Source organism: Pteropus medius, unplaced genomic scaffold (genome assembly GCF_902729225.1).
Source record: "Pteropus medius unplaced genomic scaffold, Ma_sr-lr_union100, whole genome shotgun sequence".
In the NCBI taxonomy this organism is placed as follows: domain Eukaryota; kingdom Metazoa; phylum Chordata; class Mammalia; order Chiroptera; family Pteropodidae; genus Pteropus; species Pteropus medius.
Window position 1 is genome coordinate 8,357,296 of NW_024347788.1, and position 21,552 is coordinate 8,378,847.

Genomic DNA, 21,552 nt, shown 5'->3' on the forward strand with positions numbered 1-21,552 from the left:
AGACAGACAGACAGATTATTTCATCTTTCTTTCCCTGGCAAGCTGGAAGTTTTTCTGACCTTGCTTGTGGTCACTCAGTTCATAAATATCCTAATTTACTGTCAGGAATAAAATGTATGTTTGCTCGAATGATCTAAAAAGCAAATTTTATTGTTCTTCATTCCTAGACCCGGAGCATAAGATCACGAGCAGATTATAGTTAGCCAAAGGCTTTCAGAGCAAGAAATGGCATTCTTAGAATTAAAAAGTGAAAATGTACAATTTAAAAACTAAGTCGGCAAGAGACTTTCTATCATTTTAACAAGTAATGGACAGAATTCCAGCAGCTTAAAAAGAAAAGTACATAGTTTTGAAAACTCCCAATTTCATCCTCCTTCCTGAACTTTCTGAAACTGGCAGGTCGATGAATGACTGAAATACTGAATTTCAAATTAAACATAAAAAAAAAAATGTGTTAAAGCATGATCGCTAAGCCTCATCAATATCCGTTGCCTGGTAGGAAGTGCCTTTACATTAAGACTCAGCCAGTGTCTCTCCCCACATGGCCGTGGAGGTATACTGATTGGCAGTGGTCATTGTCAATATCTACCTGTAAAGTCAATTTAGTATTCAGTGAAAAGATCACTGAAGAACAGAAAATAATACATACTCATTGAAACAGGATTTAGACTGCAGCGTTCCTAAAGCGATTCGTGTGTAAAGAAATGAACACTGCTTGCAAAAATCACTTCCGACGCACTTGGGAGAAATCCAAACGCTTCCTGCGAACAAGCTGGGGCGTAGCTCTGAACACGGGTGCGGTCTGAAACTCAATGTGCAGACGTCCCTCTCCCACAGTGTGGACTGGGAGAGCCGGCAGAGGGTGATCAAGCGAATACGGAGCATTTTCTCATTAGGAATTGCCCAGAGTTTTCTAATCAGGCTCCTTTGCAACGGTCACCCCTGGGCTTACCTCAGACGCTTTCTCCTCTGCCTTTTCCCCCTACATCCATCTCCCTTCCCTTTATCATTCTCATCTTGGCCAAACCCAAGGCCGGTCCCTGCTTTTGCACGAGCTATGCACACATGCTGGGGGCCCTCGCACTCCTGGCCCATGGAGGCGGGCGGGGGGGAGGGGGCTGTAATTCTTTGCTTTAGATTCAGCCAAAGCGCCTTTCATCAAAGACGCTTCTTTGTCACCCTAAGAAAAATTTGGTGTCCCTTTGCTATGTTTCCACAATTCCCTACGTATCCTGCTCTTAAAGCACTAGCCACTCTGTACCATTCATTGCTGGTTTATGGATCTGTCTCCAGTTTTGAGAGGCTAACATGAGAACAAAACTTCCAAAACACATTTCGATCTCGGGTCACTCTGAGTGTTTCCCTTTGCAGTCTGTCTATAGCTCGTTGCACTCTACTTCTAATAGATTTACAGAGATTTAACACTCGAAAGCTCCAAATTCAATGGCCTTAGGTTGGGAAACATCGGTTCATAATAAACATTTTGATTTCAAGAGTATTTTCACATTGTCTGCCAGAGATGCATGTTCTCATGGCACATAAGCCGGTGGGTCCTTTCCTCCTTCGGGCCTCTGAGGTCATTGCCATGGCTCTGCTTCTATAGTAAAGGTGCTGATCTGCTTATCGAACGACCTGCACATCTTCTTGAAAGCATTTTTAATTCTGAGAAGGCAATAACCATCTTTTGGCTTCGTGAGGAGTAAGTAATATAATGATTATCTATCACACGTCAGTGTCACTACCTAAATCCATACCCATCTCCATGCATTTCTGGTTCCTTTGGACTCTGTGAGCCTCCTCCCTTTCCCTCTCTTCCATGTTTATTGGGCACCTGGCCCCTAGTAGGCATTAGAAAAAATTGAATCTGGATAAGTCTTTGCTATTCAAAGACCACAAGCATGAGCCTCCATTGGGAGCTTGTTGAAAATGCAGACTCACTCTTACTCAGGGCTTCTGACTCAGAATCTGCATTCTACTCCAAGTGATTCATATGCACATTAAAATTTGAGAAGCACTGGGGGAAATCCTCAATGAAAGAAAGCCAGGGAAACTGGTTAGGAGCCCGTCTAAGTGAAGAGATCATGAAAACCTGAAATGGAAATTTGCAGCTGAGACAGTGGAAAATAGTGAAAGGATCTGATGTGATTTGTAGGAGCTTTGGGAATCCCTGTCCCCAAACCCCACACCCCATTTCAAGAATAGCTGCTGAACATCTGTCACCCCCATCCGGAAAACGATGGGGAAAAAAAAGAAAGAAAGACTTGAGACTGGGCGCAGAGGTCACCGGAATGCCAGGCATTCTGTTGAATGCTGTCCAGTGCCCTTGGTCACCTGACTCCACGGGGGCGTGAACTTCCAACTGTCTTTGACTAGGCTGTTTTACGGCGTTGTAGAGACAGAACATTAATTGGGGAAAACTGATAACAACACAAGTCATTCTTCTCTATAACAATGCAAATCAATTTTTGTCCAGGAGAAAAGAGAAATATTTATAAAGCAAACTCTCTTTTGAACCAGGTTTAATTTCTTAGTGATTCCCTCATTAATGAAAGAGTTAAAAAGGAATCACTGAGACGTGTTCTCTTGATATTTGCAAGGCAGCCGTGACTTCGCTGCCACGGCGGATGTTGGCACCCACTGAACTGCCAGCTCCGCAAAGCAGGGCCCCGGTCTCAGCAGGGGGGCACTTGGTGAACTTTAATCAAATCGACATCCAGGTGATAAAGGGGAAAAGGAATCCAATTGGTAAGCAGTTTTTTCTCCTCCTGTGTGTGCAGAGGGAGCTCTGGCCCTGAATTTCAGAACAGCAGATGGGATAACAGGCCGTGAACGATGAATAGGAAAACCTAGGTGGGCTCCAGCACCCGGATCTGGGGCAGGTCATTAAAGAAATGACAAGGCGGGTAGTTCCGTGGTTGAAGAAAACGTATCGAGAACGAGAGGAAAAAGAACACATTCTACAACGCTTTTCTTTCCAAAGAAATGGGGACACACATAATGCGTACACACAATAACAATATCACACACACAGTCATCATCATCATCGTCAATAACACAGAGGATGTGTTTATATTGTCACCGCTTTCTGGCTTCTATGACAGCCAGAAATAGCTCACGGCGCACAGACACACACTGATGCCAGCAGAGTGGGAGTCCCAGGATGGCCAAAGCGTTGTGACCACCACGTTCCTAAAACCTCAGTGTCCCCACACCATGGACATCCCGAAACAGGTCTCCATTTTCTGGGTGCTCGATTGACTGTCAAAAAGGAGTGGCTGTCCTCTCTTACCTGTCCTCTGAATCCTGGATAGTGTAAAAGGCTATATACGTGGGTTAACCTCCCCACCACCACACACACACACACACACACACACACACACGTCACACACACACCTTACCTACTTAGTACCTGTAAAAATATCAAAACTAAAGGCGGGGGGCAATAGGAAAATGCACTGATTATTCCTGCTTTGGGGTCAAGCGAAATGCTTCCTGGTGAAGCGGCCGGCCTTCCCTCCATGACGGTTAAAAATGCCCATGGATGTGATTCGCTTACAGTGTCCCCGGGCCCTAAGAAGGGAGCCTGGCTTTTAGCTGATGGGACTGCCACCTAGCTCACAGCATTATCGAGTTTTACATTCTTAGCACCATGAATATGGACACCGTCTCCACCTCTTCCCCTTCCTGCAGGCTGACCCCGGGCCGCTCCCCACGCAAACCCGAATCCCGTGCTCTGAAAAGTGTCAGTGTTCATCCCAGGGGGCTGGCCGGGACATCAGGAAACCCCAAGGGTCCTACTGCTTGCAAAGCTCGGTCAAAACTTCACTGGGTGCAGAGAAAAACTCTTTACGTCATCACATGATGAAGGATTGCGTGAAGCTTTCTGAAGGGGGTTAAAAGTACACGAAACCTTTTAGGTGTTCTTGCCAGGAGACCCCCGGGAATCAGAATATCATCTCTCCTTGGTGTCTGATCAATGTGTTCCTTCTGCCATCCCAACACAGGGCTCCTCCGGGGGCGGTCAGTCTGTGTCGGACACGCCGACGTCCATGACCTCATCTGCCTGGTGCCACAGTGTCTGATGAAGCGCAATTATGCTGCCATCGAGCTCCTCCGCACTCTCTCAAAGCCACGTGGTCACCGATGGGGCTGTGACCTGTTACTTCCCAGTCAGTCCTCATTAAGGTAAATTGTCTCAGAATAATGTCTATTTAACCAGCAGGGCGCCCGCTAATTTTCTTTTCTTTTCCAGATTTATATTAACGTTAATAGATCTGGGTGCTCTGGGTCTTAGACACCACGCATTTACAACACCACGATCCTTCTGACTTCAGAAGGCCCGGTGGCCACCGAATGCGGGGTGACCAGAATGCAGAAGGTCTCCCCGCCTTTCACCCTTCTGCATGGCCGGGGGTGTCTGTCTCTCCTGAGACGGCCTCTTGAACTTCCAGCCGCGGTACGGGGTGCTCTGTAATCACTGCCATCACCCAAGAAACGCTCACTGCGTGTGGCAGGGGTTTGTGTTCCGTGTCCCCCTAGAATCCCCTACTTCCCCCACCCCCATATTCAGCATGGTGCCAGGCACGTGGTACAGGGCTCAGCAAACACTTGTGGAGTGCCTGGAATGACAGCTGGGAGCACGTCACATCCTCACACTACCGGTCACGCCGGGCAGCAAGACCCGCCAGAAACAAGACATGCTCATGGATCCAAACAGCTAAGGAGCAGAGGCAGGCATGAATTTACTGAGCATCTACTATGTGCGTGGTTTTGGCACTCGGCAGGAAATAAAGGGACTTGGGGGTTACAATCAAGACGCGGCTTGTACAGATTTTGCTGGAGAAAGCTGATTTTTAAAAAAAAATTGCAAGAATAAACAAGTATGATGTAAAATGGGGGAAATGTCTGTCATAAACATAAGACGCAAGATTCCTCAGGGGAGGAAAAAAAAAATCAAATCCAATTAGGTATTTTCCGATTGCCTTTCCATGTCCTTTCTGACCCAGGCTGCTTCACCTCGGGTCTTGACTGCATTTTATATGCCCACGGCAATGCAATCATCTTCAGAAAAACAGTTTCCACGGCTCCTCCCGTCTGGTTTTGCAGCATTATAAGGAGCATGGAGTGGATTCCTTCTCTGAGGCAACCAGTTTCCTAGGCAATTAAATGCTGTTTATATTCCAAACTCCGTACTTGGGCTGAAATTGTCAAGCTTGGTATTACCTGAGTGTTGCTTAGGATGTATCCCCAGCTAGTTCACTCTACTGTAACTGCCATCTATTAAAATTTCCAATCTGTTCTCTCCTCGAGGGATCACACAGTACTTGGCAAAGGTGCAGCTTCTAAATTCTGCAAATTATACTCATATATATATATATATATATATATATACACACACACATGTATATATGTGTGTATATATATATATATATGTATTTTTGAAATGGCAAGGCTTGCAAATTACTGTACCAAACTGACACCCCAATCTGCTCTCCCTTAACTGGAGAGGCTGTGCTGTGTTCCTTCTGCGTGCATAGACGCTTCTGTATTGGTTCCTTCAAAATGGCACGACGTAGACGTCAAACTTTCGTGAGATTCCTCCCTGAGGCCGCTGAAGCAAGATGCTGGTTTGTGTCACTTCTAGCAGTGGACGAGGCTAAGTTGTTCGCAAGGAGTACTAAACAATGTGAACTGGATATTAAAGAAAAAAATTATTTGTCCCCAAATCGACATTGCTTTTTGAGAATGTTGCTGTTTCTTTGGGGCCACTTCTCATGGTTTTGTGTCTGACTGGAAAAGTGAGACAATGTCTGTATTTCCATCTTATAGGCTTCTTATTAGAGGGACAGCCATGGCCTCTGTATTAAAATAGGGACATTTCAGTGGTTATTATAGTTTATTAGGGGTTCCCAGGCCCTGAACAGGGGATGAGGGCTCAAAGCAGAAGTCTTTTGGTTTAAAACAATTTTTTAAAACACAGAATGTGTGCCTTGTTCCTCCTGTTCCTCTCTGCCTTATTCTCAGAGTTCTAGCCGCTGATGAGAACGTCTTTATGCTCTTTTTTTTCCTGGGGAAAAAATTATTGTCTATCCTGCAAAGTTCAGATCCTGCCTCCTCTGCAAAGACTTCCTGCCACCTCCATCAGCAGGTCGTCACTGTCCCTGAGTTCTCGAAGCTTGCCGCTCCTACTCTGTTGACAGTCACCTCATGGGCTTTGTCCCGCCGTTTATGGTTTATGTGGAGACACCTCGGAGTGGCAGGTGACTGGGACGCAGGCGCTGTCATTAAAACCTGGTCCGCCCAGCCACCCGAGGAGGGTCTGACCACCATTTGCCTATTAAATGCTCACGTGTCGCTCAGGTCACACAACTTTGGTTAGTAATGGCAAAAAAAATTCACACACACACACACACACACGCACATCATTCTACTTTCAAGATCTGGCCCCGCCCAATCACCTGCCCTTCACCTGGTCAGGTACTAAAGCCTCCTCGTTGTCTTCACACGCTGGAGAAGAGCGCCGCCAACTGTCGCAGGAATGAAACAGACCCACGTCTAGCCCTAATTTTCAGCTAAGTGTTAGGAGCGACCCTTCAACTCCATCTCCGAAGACAGGGACCCTCTTCCACACGTTTCTTCTGTCCCCCCAAAGCCTCCCGGCGCGTAAGCACCTGGCCTAGGTGTGGCCTTCGGGGCGCGCGCGTCACAGACGGCAGCCGCGTCACAGACAGCAGCCGCCGGCTTGGAGGCCGCTGCGGGTGGCCCTCCCAGTACGCGCCCATGCCCAGAGAGCGGTGGCGAGGGCGCAGGGAAAGGCCGGGGCTCTGTCCCAAGCCAAGCCGCCGTACGAAGAAGCCAGGGGTGTCCCGCCTCCAGGCCACCTGCTCCCCCGGGGGCCGGCACGCGAAGAAGGCGCAAGAGAGAAACGCGCGGGGCGCGCGCGCCTGGGGCCGGCGGCCGCTCCCCTTGGGCGGGCACCGGCGCAGGAGGAAAGGTCCCCGAGCCGGCCTCCTACCTTTCAGCTTCTCGGCCAGCAGGGCGGCCTCGTGCTCCGAGTAGTGCATGATGGCCGGCGGCGAGGGCGGCCGCAGCCGGTCCTCCTCCAGCTTGCGCCGGTGCCGCTCCTCGCGCGCGCGCATCCTCTGCCTGCACTCCCACTCGTAGAAGTCGTCCCTGGCCTGGGCGAAGTCCACGTGCAGGCGGCCCGAGTCCTTTTTGTCCGTGCTGGACCCCAGTCGCATCCGGTAGCCTGAAACCGATGGGGAGTGTGGTCACACGGCCACGCACCTCGCGGCCGGCTTGGCCCAGGCCTTGGAGGTGCCGGAGGGGGGCTCCCTCTCATTTCCCTCCCGTACGAACGAAGGACGCCCTCCCCTCGGAGGTGGGGAGCAGCGGTCCTTCTCCCTGTAACCCTGAAGCATTGCCAAGTCAAGCCCGTTGCAAATCTGGGGGTAAACACACTGCCGGCAGGCCTCTCACAGGGTCACCTACCCAGTTTCAAGCCAATGTCCCCAAGAGGGTGATTCAGGAAGCAGAGCACTTACCATCCTCCTAACTCCTTCTTCTCCCTGGCTTCCGGGAAGCTCCAAAACAAATTTGGCACATAGCTTCCCCCGCCCCTTACCTTTTTTTAAGGCCCTGATTTCACATTTTCACTTTACTGTAACTCTATTGGATAAGCCCTCGTCAATTCTTTTTAGAAAGAGGTGGAGTAGGAGTTTGTAAAGAGTATCTGTGATGTTTAAAGAGCCCTACAAAGTAAATTCCATAGCACCTCACTCCCGGGCCGTCCTTGTATTCTCCAAGAAAATAATGCTGCTCAATTTTCTCTCTGCAGCTGCAGAAGCCACAATTACCAAGGCGATTCTGCAATGCTGTTTCATTCCCACTTGTTCTCTGGGGCATGCAGGAGAATATTTTACCTTCAATCAAGAGGCCTCACCGCTGCCCTCCCTAAGACCAGGCAGCACTCCACCTGGCACGCAGCACCGCACAAATCGTCCATGCAATGTTTGCGGGCCCCAGGAGCCTGTACGAGCGCCCAGAGCTGGACCAGAAAACGGGCCTGCAGTCTCCGGGGGACTTGCTGTGGGCTACCCAACTCATAAGGGCTGAGAGCAGAAGCTTCATCTCAGAAACCAACAGAAACAGAACCCAAACCAGACCGCCAGCCTAACTTCAGATGAAGACTTGGCTTTGAGCTTGCTCTTCAGTTTGGGGTACTCAGATTAAAACACACACACACGCACACACACACACATAAATTCAGAAATTCAGGTCCCAGCAGGATCAGGGGCTGCCAGAGAAGGGAGCGAAATAGGCGTTTTTGCTGGGGAGGGGCTTTCCCGGTAAGAGACCACCGTGAAATGCGAGACTGCACCACGCTCATGGTCATGATACCGCGGCATATTCCGGTGGGTTATCACAGCATTTTGGGTTGAAACTGAGCTGAGAATCCCTGTAGGGGCTGGCGTCTCCCCAGTGGGGCACTTCACACCTTTGAAAAATTACAAATATGAAACAGACCTCACGTCCGATTCCCATTATGCCTTTCTTACTCCTGGGTTTCAAGGGCGTTAATTTAAAAATGGGATGACGTGACAATGCCCATCAAAAACTCAAATATCTGATCATGGACGAACAGAATTAACGCTAACGCTGAGTGGATCTTGGTCGTGAGCCATGGAAATTTAGTAAGGCCACAGGCTATAGTGATCTACACAGAACAGCAGGGCAGGCAGGGCGGCCCCGGGCTGGCCGGCTTCCCAACTGGCCAAGCAACTTTTCCCTGCTCATGTCCAGAGCTTTGCTTTTCAGACATTTCTGGTTCCAAAAAGCACCTTCTCCCCCCACCAAAGCATCATCATTAAGGCCTTGAAAGAGACCCTGATGAGGCTGACTCTAAAATTAGCTTGGCCTTCAGATGTGGACGTGTTTTAAAATTAGACGGGCCTTCCAGCTGGGCTCGGCTCACAGGGAGGAGGGGCTGCCTTCCCTCCTCCCTGCCCTTGCTATGATCAGCCTTTCTGATCTTCCTGGGATGGATGCTGCAGCCTCTGCGGGGCGGCTGGGTCAGAGCGGGGAGCAGCCCATGCACAAGGGCAGGGAGGCCAGAGCTGAGCCAGAGTCGAGGCCAGGGCTGAGGCCAGAGCTTAGGCTCCTCCTGTCACAAAGGGGCGGAGCGAGGCGCAGTGAAGGGCCGAGCTGGGAAGCACGACACAGCACCGAAGTGTAAATGACAGGGCGCCCTCCAGGGGCCTGCGCTCCGTCCGGCCTGCTCATCTTTGGCACGTCTGATGGGGTTCCCGATCGGCCTAAACATGGTGCTGTGTGGGTGCTGAAAAGCACCTCTGATCTGCTCCGACCCTCTCATTTAATCCAGTTGGGTAAAGCAGTCGTTTTTTTTTTTTTGTTTTTTTTTTGGTGGAGCTGTGATGACAACCATGTTCCCAGGGCAGGGTTCCTGGGAAACAACACTCAGCTCTTCTTTATCATCATCGGTGTTATCTGTGTGAAAAACAACCATTTACGAGCTGAACCCAACGGTCCCGTGTTGTAGGTGTCCTGCTAAGCACTTAACATCGGTTATATTGATTCATCCGTATAACAATCCGAAGAGGTAGTACTGTTACTATCTCGGTGTAAGTAAAACATGGCTGTTGGTGTGTTGTAAAATACTTTTATTCTACGTGTTGTCTTCCGGCTCTGTTTTAGAATGCTGTGAGCCACCCGCCACACACACCCCGGCTTTGTAAGGTTTGATCGGATGAGGGTTTCATTGTTATCTAGCTGAGGGAACTTTCTGTGCTGTTGAAATAACCCAAGGCTTCTGGGGTTTGCAAGAGAAATCCATGGCAGTAGGGGCCGACTGCAGAGATCAAGTCAACCTAGCAGTAATGTTCCGATGTGCTTTTGTTTCTTTCCTATTTTTCCTTCACCTTCCCCCATCTGCTTCGCCTCGGGAATGGGGAGCTGGTGAATAAGGAGGTGGCGTGCAGAGTGACAGGCTGAAATATGCGGATGGAGCGTGTGAGGAAGTGGTGATGAGCTGAATCTAAAAATGCGTCCTTCGAAAGCCACATGTCAATATCGGCCTCATGATTCTTAGATTTGGCAAAGGCCTTGTTGACAGACTCGATACACCTGCTCCGACACCCACAGAGAGTGGAAGGCAGCATCGGTCCTAATTTCCACATCTGTAAAAATCTCCGATATAAATTGGCATCTTCGAGGAAGAAAGGGATCATGGGATGGGCTTAACCAAGCTAAATGGACTAGAAGTTGAGCGATGCCATCGGGCCTTCTCCCAACCCCCACGGACTACTTTTCTGCAAAGAACTGGTCTTGACTGGGTTTCCCGCTGTCTAGAAAGTGAACCACTTCTGAGACACAGACATTTCACTGAGAGAGTATTTTATTCTCCCAGAGAATTAGGTTCAATAATAATAATGGTCCTCAGTATTCATAATATTGCTTTTCATCTAATAAGCACTCGAGATCATTAATTAGAAACTGGATGGAGTCCCTGGAGACCCTGGATGTGGCAAACCATCCCTACAACAAGGTACATTCGCAGACTTACAATGGAGCGTCTGGCAGCGGGAAAAGGCAGAATTCCTCCTTTTCCAGCCCCAAACTCTGAGGACTTTGTGCATGAAGGCAAAAGGGAACAAACTCACAGTAACATCATAAAACATAACGAAACGCCTAGAAAACCCCTTATGTAACGCAAAGTACCGGAAAGGTAAATGGCTTTATCGACCATGAATTCCTCCGCAAAGCGAATGTGACAAAAATTCTTCTTGCTCTTCCGGATGGCCGTGATGTCGCCGCACTGCTCAAAGACTTCTTGAATAATCTCCTCGGTCGCATTTTCCGGTAATCCTCCGACAAACACAGTCTTACACCCAGGAGGTCGTTCTCTCGTGGAAGGGGGTGGAAGATCTAATAATTAAGCACAAGAAAACAGAGGGTTTTGCCTTTGATTTCTTTGCGCGCTTTTTTTTTTTTTTTTTCCCTGGGTCACCTCGCAGAGTGACTGTCTCCACTCTGAGTGCCCACAGGTTTCCACACCGACTTACAGTGATGGCGGCTGTCTCATTTTTTTTAGCTCCTCTCCCCTCCTCCTCCCGACCTTTCTTTCCTTCGTGTGATCATTTCTACGCGGAGTGGCTGTGCCGGTCCGTGGACGAATAATTTCATTTCTCCCTCATAATATGGAAGCCCGGAACACGGGCAAGAAAAACTTCACAAAGTACAAAGCGTGATGAAATAAGAGGATGAAAAACCCCTCGGGTCGTCATCTGCTTTGTCTTGTTGCGGGAAAACAGAGTAGCAAGGCAGAAAGTGGGGGGGGCGAACCCGAAAGCGTGCACAGTACTTACTGGGCTGGGAGACTCCGGGCCTGAAAAAAACAGTTGAGTTTTTTTTCTTATTATTCACATTGAAATGAGCGAACTATTAAGTTTGAGAAAGGCTTTATAAAAAGATAAAATGTACACAGTCACGACATTTTACCTAGTTTATATGTAGATTGCTTAAGCAATCTCCTGAAAAGTCCACTTAAAAAAGGCAACACTGATTAATATGAATTAAAAAAAAAAAAAAATCCACAACTGTTAAGCCCATAAACTTAGTATCCTGAGGAGCTAAATTGGAAAAAAAAAAAAAATTCTGGCCCATTTCATCAAATGTATGTTTCGTTCAAGCAAATGCTATTTGTCCCAGACACTCTGAGATGCAGGCTCCTCCCAAATTGCTAACTGCCAAATTAATTCAATTTTCCATCTAGCAAAAAACATTTCCGAGTTTGTCTCCCACGTTTGTGAAGATAGATGGCAGTGGTCACGTGTTTCACACTACGTTATATAGTAAAAGCTAGACTTCATCAAACGCAACAAGATTCTCAATGCTGGATATATATCCCCAAATCACACATACTGCCTTCGCGGTGTTGATTCAGCTCCTGGACAGACACACGGTCACTTCTGCACATACTTGTCCTAATCTAGAGACAAAGGACTTCTGTAGAGTGGATCCCCCCTCTGTGTATCTACATGGAAGAATTCTGAGTCACAACTGGCAATGAATGCAAGACTACATAAAAAAATAAAAGAAAAGAAAGAAATTTAAATTAATAAGCAAACGTTTCTCACAGGTATCACTTACTTGGATTTTGAGGGAAAAGAGTACAACTTTTGCAGTGAATTATTTCTTTGACGACGGCCACTTCAGTTGGCGGTGGGGGTGGTACCAGTCCCAGGCCTGGTATCATCGGGTTAATGGGGGTGATCCCAGTCACCATGTTGAGGCCTGGATCAAATCCTGGTACACAGATTGAGTCTGGAAGGTACACAAAATAACATTTTGGCTGGAGGATTGTAAATGAATTTTTGTATTTTCCTGAAAAGATTATTTGACTTTACACTTTTTTTTTTTTTACAGTTTTTTAGGAATTTCTCCGGGCACGGGTGTAGCATTATAGAAAGCTATTCCAGAAAGGTAAAGAGAAAAGAATAGATGAACTTTTAAAAATCTACAGGAAAAGAAAATTATATTATTTAAAACGTGAACGTGGCAGAACGGAATGCAATGCCTTAAAGTGCCACGAAGCTTCGATACGATTGCGAACGCGATTTTCCGTTTCTTAACCTCGTGCGTTATTCGCACGGGTTTATGACCAGGACGTGGGAAGAAACATCATTTACCTCTGAAGTGCCCTGTGAATCTAACTGTCAACTGCTTTTATCAAAAGAGCCTTCTGCCCCAAATGACCCAGATTTAGGAAAGGTCAATGTATATGCGCACACTGTAGAATGATGCGTCGGGTCCAGAATAAACTATTTCCCCAGGAGAATTAAAAAAAAAAAAAAAGAGTGACTATAATTAATATGGCCGGGTTAGATACAGGCGGGCATTAAAATTAGCTATATATATTTCTAAGTTCTGTAGGATAATTACACTTTCTTTCTATAATTTCATTGACAAATAATTGACCACACTTCTAAAATCTTTATTCCCTGTATAAAAAAGACCTTTACAGAAATGGGGGAAGGAGAGCAAAAGATCGTTTTCAATGAAAACACAATTTATTTTTAGTGTGCTAATGAAGCAAGTAATTTTCAATACTGGAACTTTTTTTTTAAAGCAGAGTAATTTTTTTTTTTTTTAAACGAGTAAGACTTTTCTGAGAGCAGGGACTGTTACGATGTACTGAGCTTCTGGAGTAGCTGCAAGGGGAATCCTCTCCTGAGAGTTTTTCTGACTGCAGGAAGCAGATACTCTCACTGGCGGCCTGATCATGTTCCCAGGTGGACAGACAGCAGCCACAGGTGCCACCAGGCATAGCCACGGCAACCCTGCCCCGCCATCCTCACGAATGAAATCCCCTTCTCTTACTTTCCTGCCTTTTTCTCCCTCTTCTCCTGGGCGGCTCCTGTTCTTCCTTCCTGGCACCCTCCTCTGTGGTCTTCACATGCAGCCGGCGCCTCAGCCCCCGCAGGCCTGTGCTGAACTGTCACATAAGCCCGGAGGCTGATGAAATGGCACCTGCAGAGTTGGCTAAGCCATGCCAGAGCAGCAGAGGGACCGGCGCACGTGCCCTTTCTGGGGGAAGCTTTAGCGGAGCTTTCTGCCAGCCCCCTGGGTAATTCCACTCCTCCCCTGGGTTGAGCAGAGTCAGCGGAATGATCCTGATCTAGAACCCCGGCAGGCCTGCCGTCCCATTTATCAAGAAACCCATTCAATTCGATAGCATAGCAGGGGGCTTCGGTAAAATGAGATTTGGGGTTTTTTTTTTTTTGGTGTTTCTATAACTCTAAATATATATGCTAAATGATCGTTCTTTTTGAAAGAAGCCACCCTGACATTCCTCTCTAGTTACGCTCCTCGGTTTTGTCATCTGGACTGTGGGATTGTTGACTGGATAATCTCTTGGAGCGCCAGCATTCCAGGACCCCGGGACTCTGTGCTGATATTGCTCGAAGCCAAGGGATATACAAAAGACATAAACGTTCGGAAGTGACAGAGACAAGACTCGAACTTGGGTTATTCACTTGAAATCTTCATAAAGTTTCACACGTCTTATTCCCGCTTCACAGGTAGAGAAATTGAAGCTTAAAGCAGTTAAGTGACCTTTCCGGCATCACAAAATAGCAAAGCCAGAACTAGAGCTCAGGTCTCTGCTCCATATTTAAACTCGCCTCTGAAATACTTCAGAGTTCACACTGAGAATGACCGATTTGATCATCCACCTAACACACGCCGCTCCTACAGATGTACTCCACTCGTAAACAAAATCAAGATGGATCCTCCTAAACCGGATGCCAGTTCTAAAGGAAAAGTCAGAATTCGATGGTTTTCAATGACTTCATCACTGAAATAACAGACCGGCTTCCAAGGTGAATATATCAGAACAGAAATGGGAGGATTGGCATACGATCGCCTTTACTTAATCTCTGCATACAGAAGCTCCGCCCGCATCTTTCTTGGCCTGGCCCTCACTATTGTTTGCCAACGAAAGGTGATTTAAGGCTGGAATCACTCAGGGCTGCAAACCCAGAAACGAGAGCCCTGTGAATTAACAAAAACCAGATGTTTCCTACACATGAGACGAGGAGCCCAGGGCTCACACTCCTTTCCGGTTGTGAGGGACTGCTGTTTTCTTTTTTGAAGGCCAAATAAATACATACGTCTTCGGATAGGGGAACGAAGGGTACTACTCTCGAGAAAATACTTTCCTATACAGCAAGAGTTACTTTGCTTTCCTCTGAGAGATCCATAGGAAGAGACTCTGAGGTTTAATGAAATCTGCATGGCGAGTGCAGTAGCTTGAAAACAGCTTAGGAAGGAATTAACACTTAAATTATGTTGGCCCTCGAAGGGTCTGAAATTCAGTATTTGAGGAAGGAAGTAGGGAAGGATTAAACTTTTTTTTTTTTCTTTTTAAAGAACCCATTAATTTTTAACAATATATGAACAGATGGAGATTGTTTTCTCAAACAGCATAGGAACCCATTATGTAGTGACTCATTAAAGCCAATGCACAATTTTTGCAAGTCTGAGGAAGTCACATGCACAGGGAGACGAAGGCGCAGAGAGAAAGTGTGCTCTCGGAGCCGGTCCCGCATCTTGCTTAGAAAAAGTGCCCCTGTGAACTTCACAGATAATGAGTTATAATTCCACTCAGGGAAGAGAGGAAGAAGCCTTAAACTGCAGCCAGAAAGAATCCAATTAAGTACAGAGGAGAACTTTCTTTGAGAAACTGTACTCACACAGAGGAAGGGTTATTTATTTCAACGCCCGCAGCCCGGCCAGCTCCCCTCTGTGTTGCTGACTGCCAGCCGGCACAGAGGTGGCCAATGTTTCTTTGTTGTTGTCTTGTCTCAAGTGGACAAGTCAAAACAGAAACGAATACCTGATTCGTACACAGTCCACTGTTTTATCAATTAGATGGGCATTTTTCAGAGTTGGGTGGGTCGGGGTTATGTATTCAGGACTTCAGAGGCACGGTGGTTTCATTCATTCATTCATTCATTCATTCATTCTTCATTATCCATTCATTACCCATTCATTCATTCACTCATTCATTCAATATTTCCTGGGCACGTACTGTGGCCGGCATCTGGAGTTACAGTGGCAACTGTAATACGTTCCCCGTGGGAAATCGCAGGGGTTGGGGTGGGCAGCAAACTCAGCAGAACTGTTGAGAAATGTGACCTGAGGCTCGAAGGACTAAGAGAGCCGTCCAGAGAGGGACCTGCCGGACAGACCTGCCGGGCCTGGGGGGTTCCCGGCCCTGCGGCCACGGTGGACTGAGGGGTCACAGGAGTCAGGTCAAACTCGTACACTTCGGGCTCATGGTCGCTGGACGGCACCGCTGAGGGTCAGACGTGGCCCCCGCCAGGCCCCGTGCCGGCTGTGCTGGCCTCTGTCTCTCCTCCTTCTTGCCAGCTGACCCTCGCAGTGGCTCGTCCCTTTTCTGCCCTGTCCAGTCGATGCCTTAGTCAAGTCTCATATTTCAGGTGCGAGCTGGACCCTACCTGAAAGGGAGGAGTAAAGGCTTATCCCCAGTCAGGGCTGAGCATAACTCGGTTAGGTGTAGGTGTGGATGCCGGGCTGGGCTGGGGCTGAGGGGACAGAGACAGACACCCCAGTTATCAAGTCCTGGGGCACAGGGCAGAGCCTGACCACTGTCAAGCCCAGCTGGATGCTGAGCCCCAGAAGGCAGGGCTCCAGAACCTCCTCTCCCTGAGGCCCAGCCGAGACTGCAAGTCCAGGCAGATGCCGAGCACGTGGGGGCTGGGCTGGGCTTGGTACCGGGCAGAGAGCCGGGCCGGAGAGCCGAGGACACACTGCAGCAGCGCCTCTCCTGACTCCAGAAGAATTCCCCACTCAACATATGATCTCTCGTCACTTGACAGAGAAACCGTGTGGCACGGGAGGACACTGTTCACCGGAACTTGAGGATGGAGAGACCGTTTCTCACAATAGCTCCCCACTGCAGCTTGCAAGCCCTGCTCTTCTGTGTCAGGTAAGGTCATGAACTATCCAAGTCATGCTTTTTTTTCCCATTCCATGTCCACCTTTTCTCAAAAACTCATAAAATTAATTTTACGGTCAACAAAGAACAGTCGTTTTTAAAAAGTGATGTTGAAGGGAAGGTTTCTGGTCACGGCTGGGTGACCGCGAGGCTGGCTGGCTCCTGAGCCCCTCTGAGCTTCAGTGTCCACATCGGGTGGGAGCGAACATGAACGCCAGACAAGCCACCTCCACAAAACAGGAGCATCAGGGCAAAAGCTGTGTGTCACCGTGTTAAGCGCCCAAGTCTGCAGTCGAATACACCCAGGACCGGGTCCTGGGTCGCCCACGCACTGGCTCTGTGACCTTGGGAGATGTAGCTAATCTTTCCAAGCCTGATTTATAATATCTGTAAAAGGGGATGATCACATTTAAATTTTTAATATTCTTGTGAGGATTAAATGGGATTAAATAAAACCCAAAGTATTTAATATAATGTCCGGCACGTGGTAAGTACTCAAATGTCAGCAATTACATGCAACATTAATAAATATATATTTTAATGTAAAATAAATATTTCTGTAACCTTATACAAATGTTATTAACATTTTTTTTTCATTTGACAAATGTCTGAGTGACTACTAGGTAGGTGTTGGATGTTTTGCTGATACTTTGCCCGCAAAGACATTATGAGTCTTTCCTTAATGGAATCGAGAGTCTCGTGGCAGAAACAACTAACCAGACAATGACAATACAGTATGAAAACTGTTATGGACATTTATATAAGGGGTCCCACGGAAACAAAGAGAAGGGGCATCAAAAGCAGTCTGGCTCACGAGGTGTTATGGGTTGAATTTTGTACCACCGAAAAGATACACTGAAGTCCTAACTCCCCTCATACCTGTGATGTGACTATTTGGAAATACGGTCTTAGTAGATGTAATCAAGATAAGGTCACACATATAAATAGGGTGAGCCCTATTTATATGACTGGTGTCCTTCTAAAAAGAAGAGAGAAGACACAGACAGACAGACAGACAGATAGAGCGACTCCTACATGATGACGGAGGCAGTGATTGAAGACATGAAGCTACAAGCCAAGGAACACCAAGGACAGCGAACAAAAATCAGAAACTCAGAAAAAGGCATAAAACAGGTTTTCCCGCGATCCTTCCGAGAGAGGACGGCGCTGCCAACACCTTGATTTTGGACTTTTAGCCTCTGAACGGTGAGAGCATAAGTGTTAAGCCATCCCAGGTGTGGGCCTGTGTTATGACAGCCCTAGGAAGCCGTGCGCAGGACAGCGTCACGGAAGGAACGCTGGAGGGGGTGACAGCTGAGCCGAGGCTTAAAGGGAGGACTTCTGCATAGACCAGGGGCCTGTGAAGAAGAGAGGCCCACGATCTACCCATTAGGAGCATCGTAAATGCAAAGATCTTTCTAAAGGTTCTCTTTGAAGAAATGCTGGAAACCAGCGTCCTCGAGGCAGAATTTGTGTGTGTGTGTGTGTGGGGGGGAATAAATAAATAAAATAAAAAATAAAAAACAAACCAAAAATAAACCCTTGAAGATTGCTACATATTTACTGAGAACGAATCACTCGCACAGACTGTAAGTTAACGTAACAGTGCGCCAGGGTGTGAGACAAGTGACATGCAGAATCTTTAAGAAAGTAAAACCAAAGATGCTCCAGCGATCTCTCCGAAGTGATGTCGAGGGGCAGAGGCGTGTCTTCCGTGAAACCCCAAGTGCGCGCCCCAGATGAGTATTAAGTAACTTTGGGGGCCCAGAACCCCGCCGCGCCGCCTTCGAAACGAAGCCCTCGTCCAGTTCCGTCGTCCACGCCTCCCTCTCCTGGCCTGGGAACGTGACGCTGGCAGATGTTTTATGTGCTGCTGACTGGAGCCAGGAGACACGTGACCGTATCTGAAACTGTGACATGATGCCAAGTGAAGAGAATTTCAAAGCTTTTGACCCAGGCTGGCGCTGAGAGGCGCCGAGTGCTCGAGCATGTCTGTCAGATCTTTCCAGAGACCTGCACGCGAAGCATGCACTAGAAAACCAAAGACGTTTTGAGTGAGCAGGAGGCGAAGGCCCATCAAAGGTTCTGTGAGAATCACTGCCACTGGCGATTTATTTGAATTTGAAGCCAGAGCAGCTTCCGTGCAGAGGCCTGAGCTGTCACACTCAAAGTCAGCCGCTCTGTGTCCCGGCCCTGCAGAGCACGTGCTTCAGACGCCACAGGCCCCGCGGCTGAGGCGTAAAAACCATGGCGGTCAGGCGAGGCGGAGTTCACTTAGACAAGGAAGCAAAGGACCCTGGGCGTCACCAAGGGTCATGACATTTCAAAGCTAAGAGAGACTCGGGCGTTTCCTAATCCTACACCCTTGGTTTAGAGAGGAGAACACTGAAGCCCAGAGAGGCCGGTGACTTGCCCAGAGTCACACGGCTCGTTCAGTGGGCTGGGGTTAGGACAGAGGGCTGCTTCGGCACCGTGCATTCGGGGTCCCAGCGTCTGTCCATCCTGTCCTCCTCAGGACATGTCTGGGGACAGCACACTCATCGCCTCCCGATGGCCTGCTCCATTCCGTAACGGTTTCACAGTGACAGATGCATCCCTCCTATGTCGGCTCAGGACCTGATATTCTGTCGTGAAATCTGTGCCCTTGGGAAACATTTAAGTAACTCTGGCCTCGTCCATGTCCTGGTTCGGCACCCCTGGGCTGCTCTCACTGGTCCAAGTCTCTCTCCTATCATTTCTGGTCAAACCCATGGAGAAAGATCACAGGACAGCGAGCCTTCCCTCAGGCAGCCTCACACCCTGCCTCCTAGTCTCTCCACACGGTGACTGTGCCCTAAAACCCGCCCGTGACGGCATCTGAGGTGACCTACCCCGAGAAACAGCCCAGGTGCGAGCTGGCCTATTCGATTAGCCGTGACCTCTACCTTTCTGAACTCAAACTCCATATTTCTCACTGACTCGGTACATTACGATTTCAAAACAACGGTCGCATTTGAACGCTGGCTTTGTGCCTGGCCCGTGGTGGACGCCTCACGTCATTTAATCATGGGAGCCTTTCTGGCAGGCCCGTCACAGCTGGCACACGTCGAATGACCTCATTCCCCTGGACCGCACACGTCCTGTCTCTGCGGGGCGCTTGTGAAACGCGATGAGACTTCGCATTTTCCACCGACTTTTCCCAAACCTGTCTGCTTAGGTTCTCATCCTGTCTTTAACTTTCTCTCCCGGGCCCTCCGTCTCTACAGAATGGCAGGACAACGCTTTCGCGACGTTCCCGCCCCGTCTAAGTCACCAGCAAGTTTCTCGGCCGGGGAAGCAGAGACGACCCCCTCAGACAAAACCCCTCAGACTCCTCCCGCAACACCGACCCCTCTGGTCTGTTGCTTCCAGACTTCCAGCTCTGAGGGCCGCGGCCACGTCTCGCTGCATGGGACGACCCTTAGCGCCTTGCATCGGAGGCTCGTGCTAACTCGCTTTCCCTGCTCCACGGCCTGCTGGCCGCCTCTCCCTTGATCCCAAACCTTGTCTGAATGCACGACATCCAGGGCATCGGCCCTACTGCACTCTGGGGTAGATTAAGTAACTTCGGGGGTTATCTAGTTCTTTTAATGGCACTGCCCTTGCCCCACTATCGGTAACCACATCCCCTCACGTGCCAAGACCTTTTGAGCGGCCGACCGTTGAAAGGTTTCGTATGTCGTCATCTTTTCTGTCCCTATAGCTGTTTACGTTCTCACGAGTGCTCATCTAAGGCCTTCTCCCACCCCTGGACCTGGGATCAGGAGGTGATGCTCACAAGAGACCCCTAAGAACGGGCCCTAATTGGGGTCTCTAAATCACTTTTTGCAGACTTCTTTTCACATCCTTCTCTCCTTAACCGATGATTAATTTTCTCTCTGAATGATGGTATGCGGCTTTGTCCAGCAGGACTGGTAGACTGTGATAGAAAAAAAAAAAAGAACTGAATAGGCTCCTGGCGCTCTCGGCTTTGTTCTGGCAGGCTCATGGCACAGGAGCAGAAGGCAGAGGTGGAACACTACTAAATTCCGAGAAATAGTTTTGACTATTCGGTCAGCCACGCGCAGAAGAAGCAGTCTTTCATTTGATAATTCTAATGCTCTATTTATCCATTTATCCGTCTGTCTTTCTAAGGCGTGGGGGACACTCCAGGTCTCTGTTGAAAGACTAAATAATTTACGTCGACACGTTTCTTTCTGCCATTCGATATCTACTGGCTCTTCGAAACCGACCCTCTCTTTGCAGTCGGAGTAATAACCTGGAGTCGCGTTGATATAAAGCCAAGGCCACTGCAGCTGGTGGCCGCAGAAGCGGCATTCCACAGCATGGACACGTCTTCATCGGGATCTCCCCTCTGAGACCCGTACCTCTCCGGGGCAACGGGCAAGGGATCACCTTTTGATTCCATGTATCAACCTTGGTTTTGGTTTGTAAAGGCACCTGGGAGATGGGTAACATCTCATAAATTTGAACGAGAACAAAGGAAAGCTTATTCGACATTTAGCTTCAGAGAAAACATTCCCATCATATTATTTTAAACAATTTATGTGGGTTTCAATTTAAAGTTACTGTCTGAAGGCGTCCAAGCAACACGGGATTGGTCTCTTTAAGATCAGCTTATAGCTGTGGACTTGGAGGGAGGCTGGAGCCCGTTTTAAAAATAAACACATCGCAAGTACTCCTGAAGGGAACTTCGAACTGTGTGTTGTTTTTAAGTCAGAGACAATGATTACTTTGATTGTTCTGCAGGGCCGTGTGGGCGAGGACGAGCGGCCAGCTGAAGCGGGCCCAACACAGCCCTCGGCACGTAGTCACCTCCAAGAAATATTTGTCAGATGCGTGAAAGAAATGACGAAATCCGCAGAATTTAAAGAGATTGCACTAAAGGGACGAGACAAAGACCTATCTGCTTTTTCAATCCACAGTGTCGCCACATAAATCCCTCTAAGGTTCTGCGGCAAATGGGGCCTGGCGTTCTTTATGTTGACCTCGTA

General features: G+C 48.3%; 1 protein-coding gene across 1 annotated transcript in view; it reads right to left on the minus strand.

Annotated features, from left to right (window-relative positions):
- The window catches only part of ENOX1 (ecto-NOX disulfide-thiol exchanger 1), a 370,860-nt gene that overhangs the window by 121,096 nt on the left and 228,212 nt on the right, over nt 1-21,552 (minus strand). Inside the window, exons 6-8 of the mRNA XM_039877329.1 lie at nt 12,169-12,342; nt 10,738-10,944; nt 6,672-7,249 (exon numbers count right to left, since the gene is read on the minus strand). Coding sequence (XP_039733263.1) covers nt 6,672-7,249; nt 10,738-10,944; nt 12,169-12,342 — 959 coding nt within the window. The remainder of the gene's footprint in view (nt 1-6,671; nt 7,250-10,737; nt 10,945-12,168; nt 12,343-21,552) is intronic.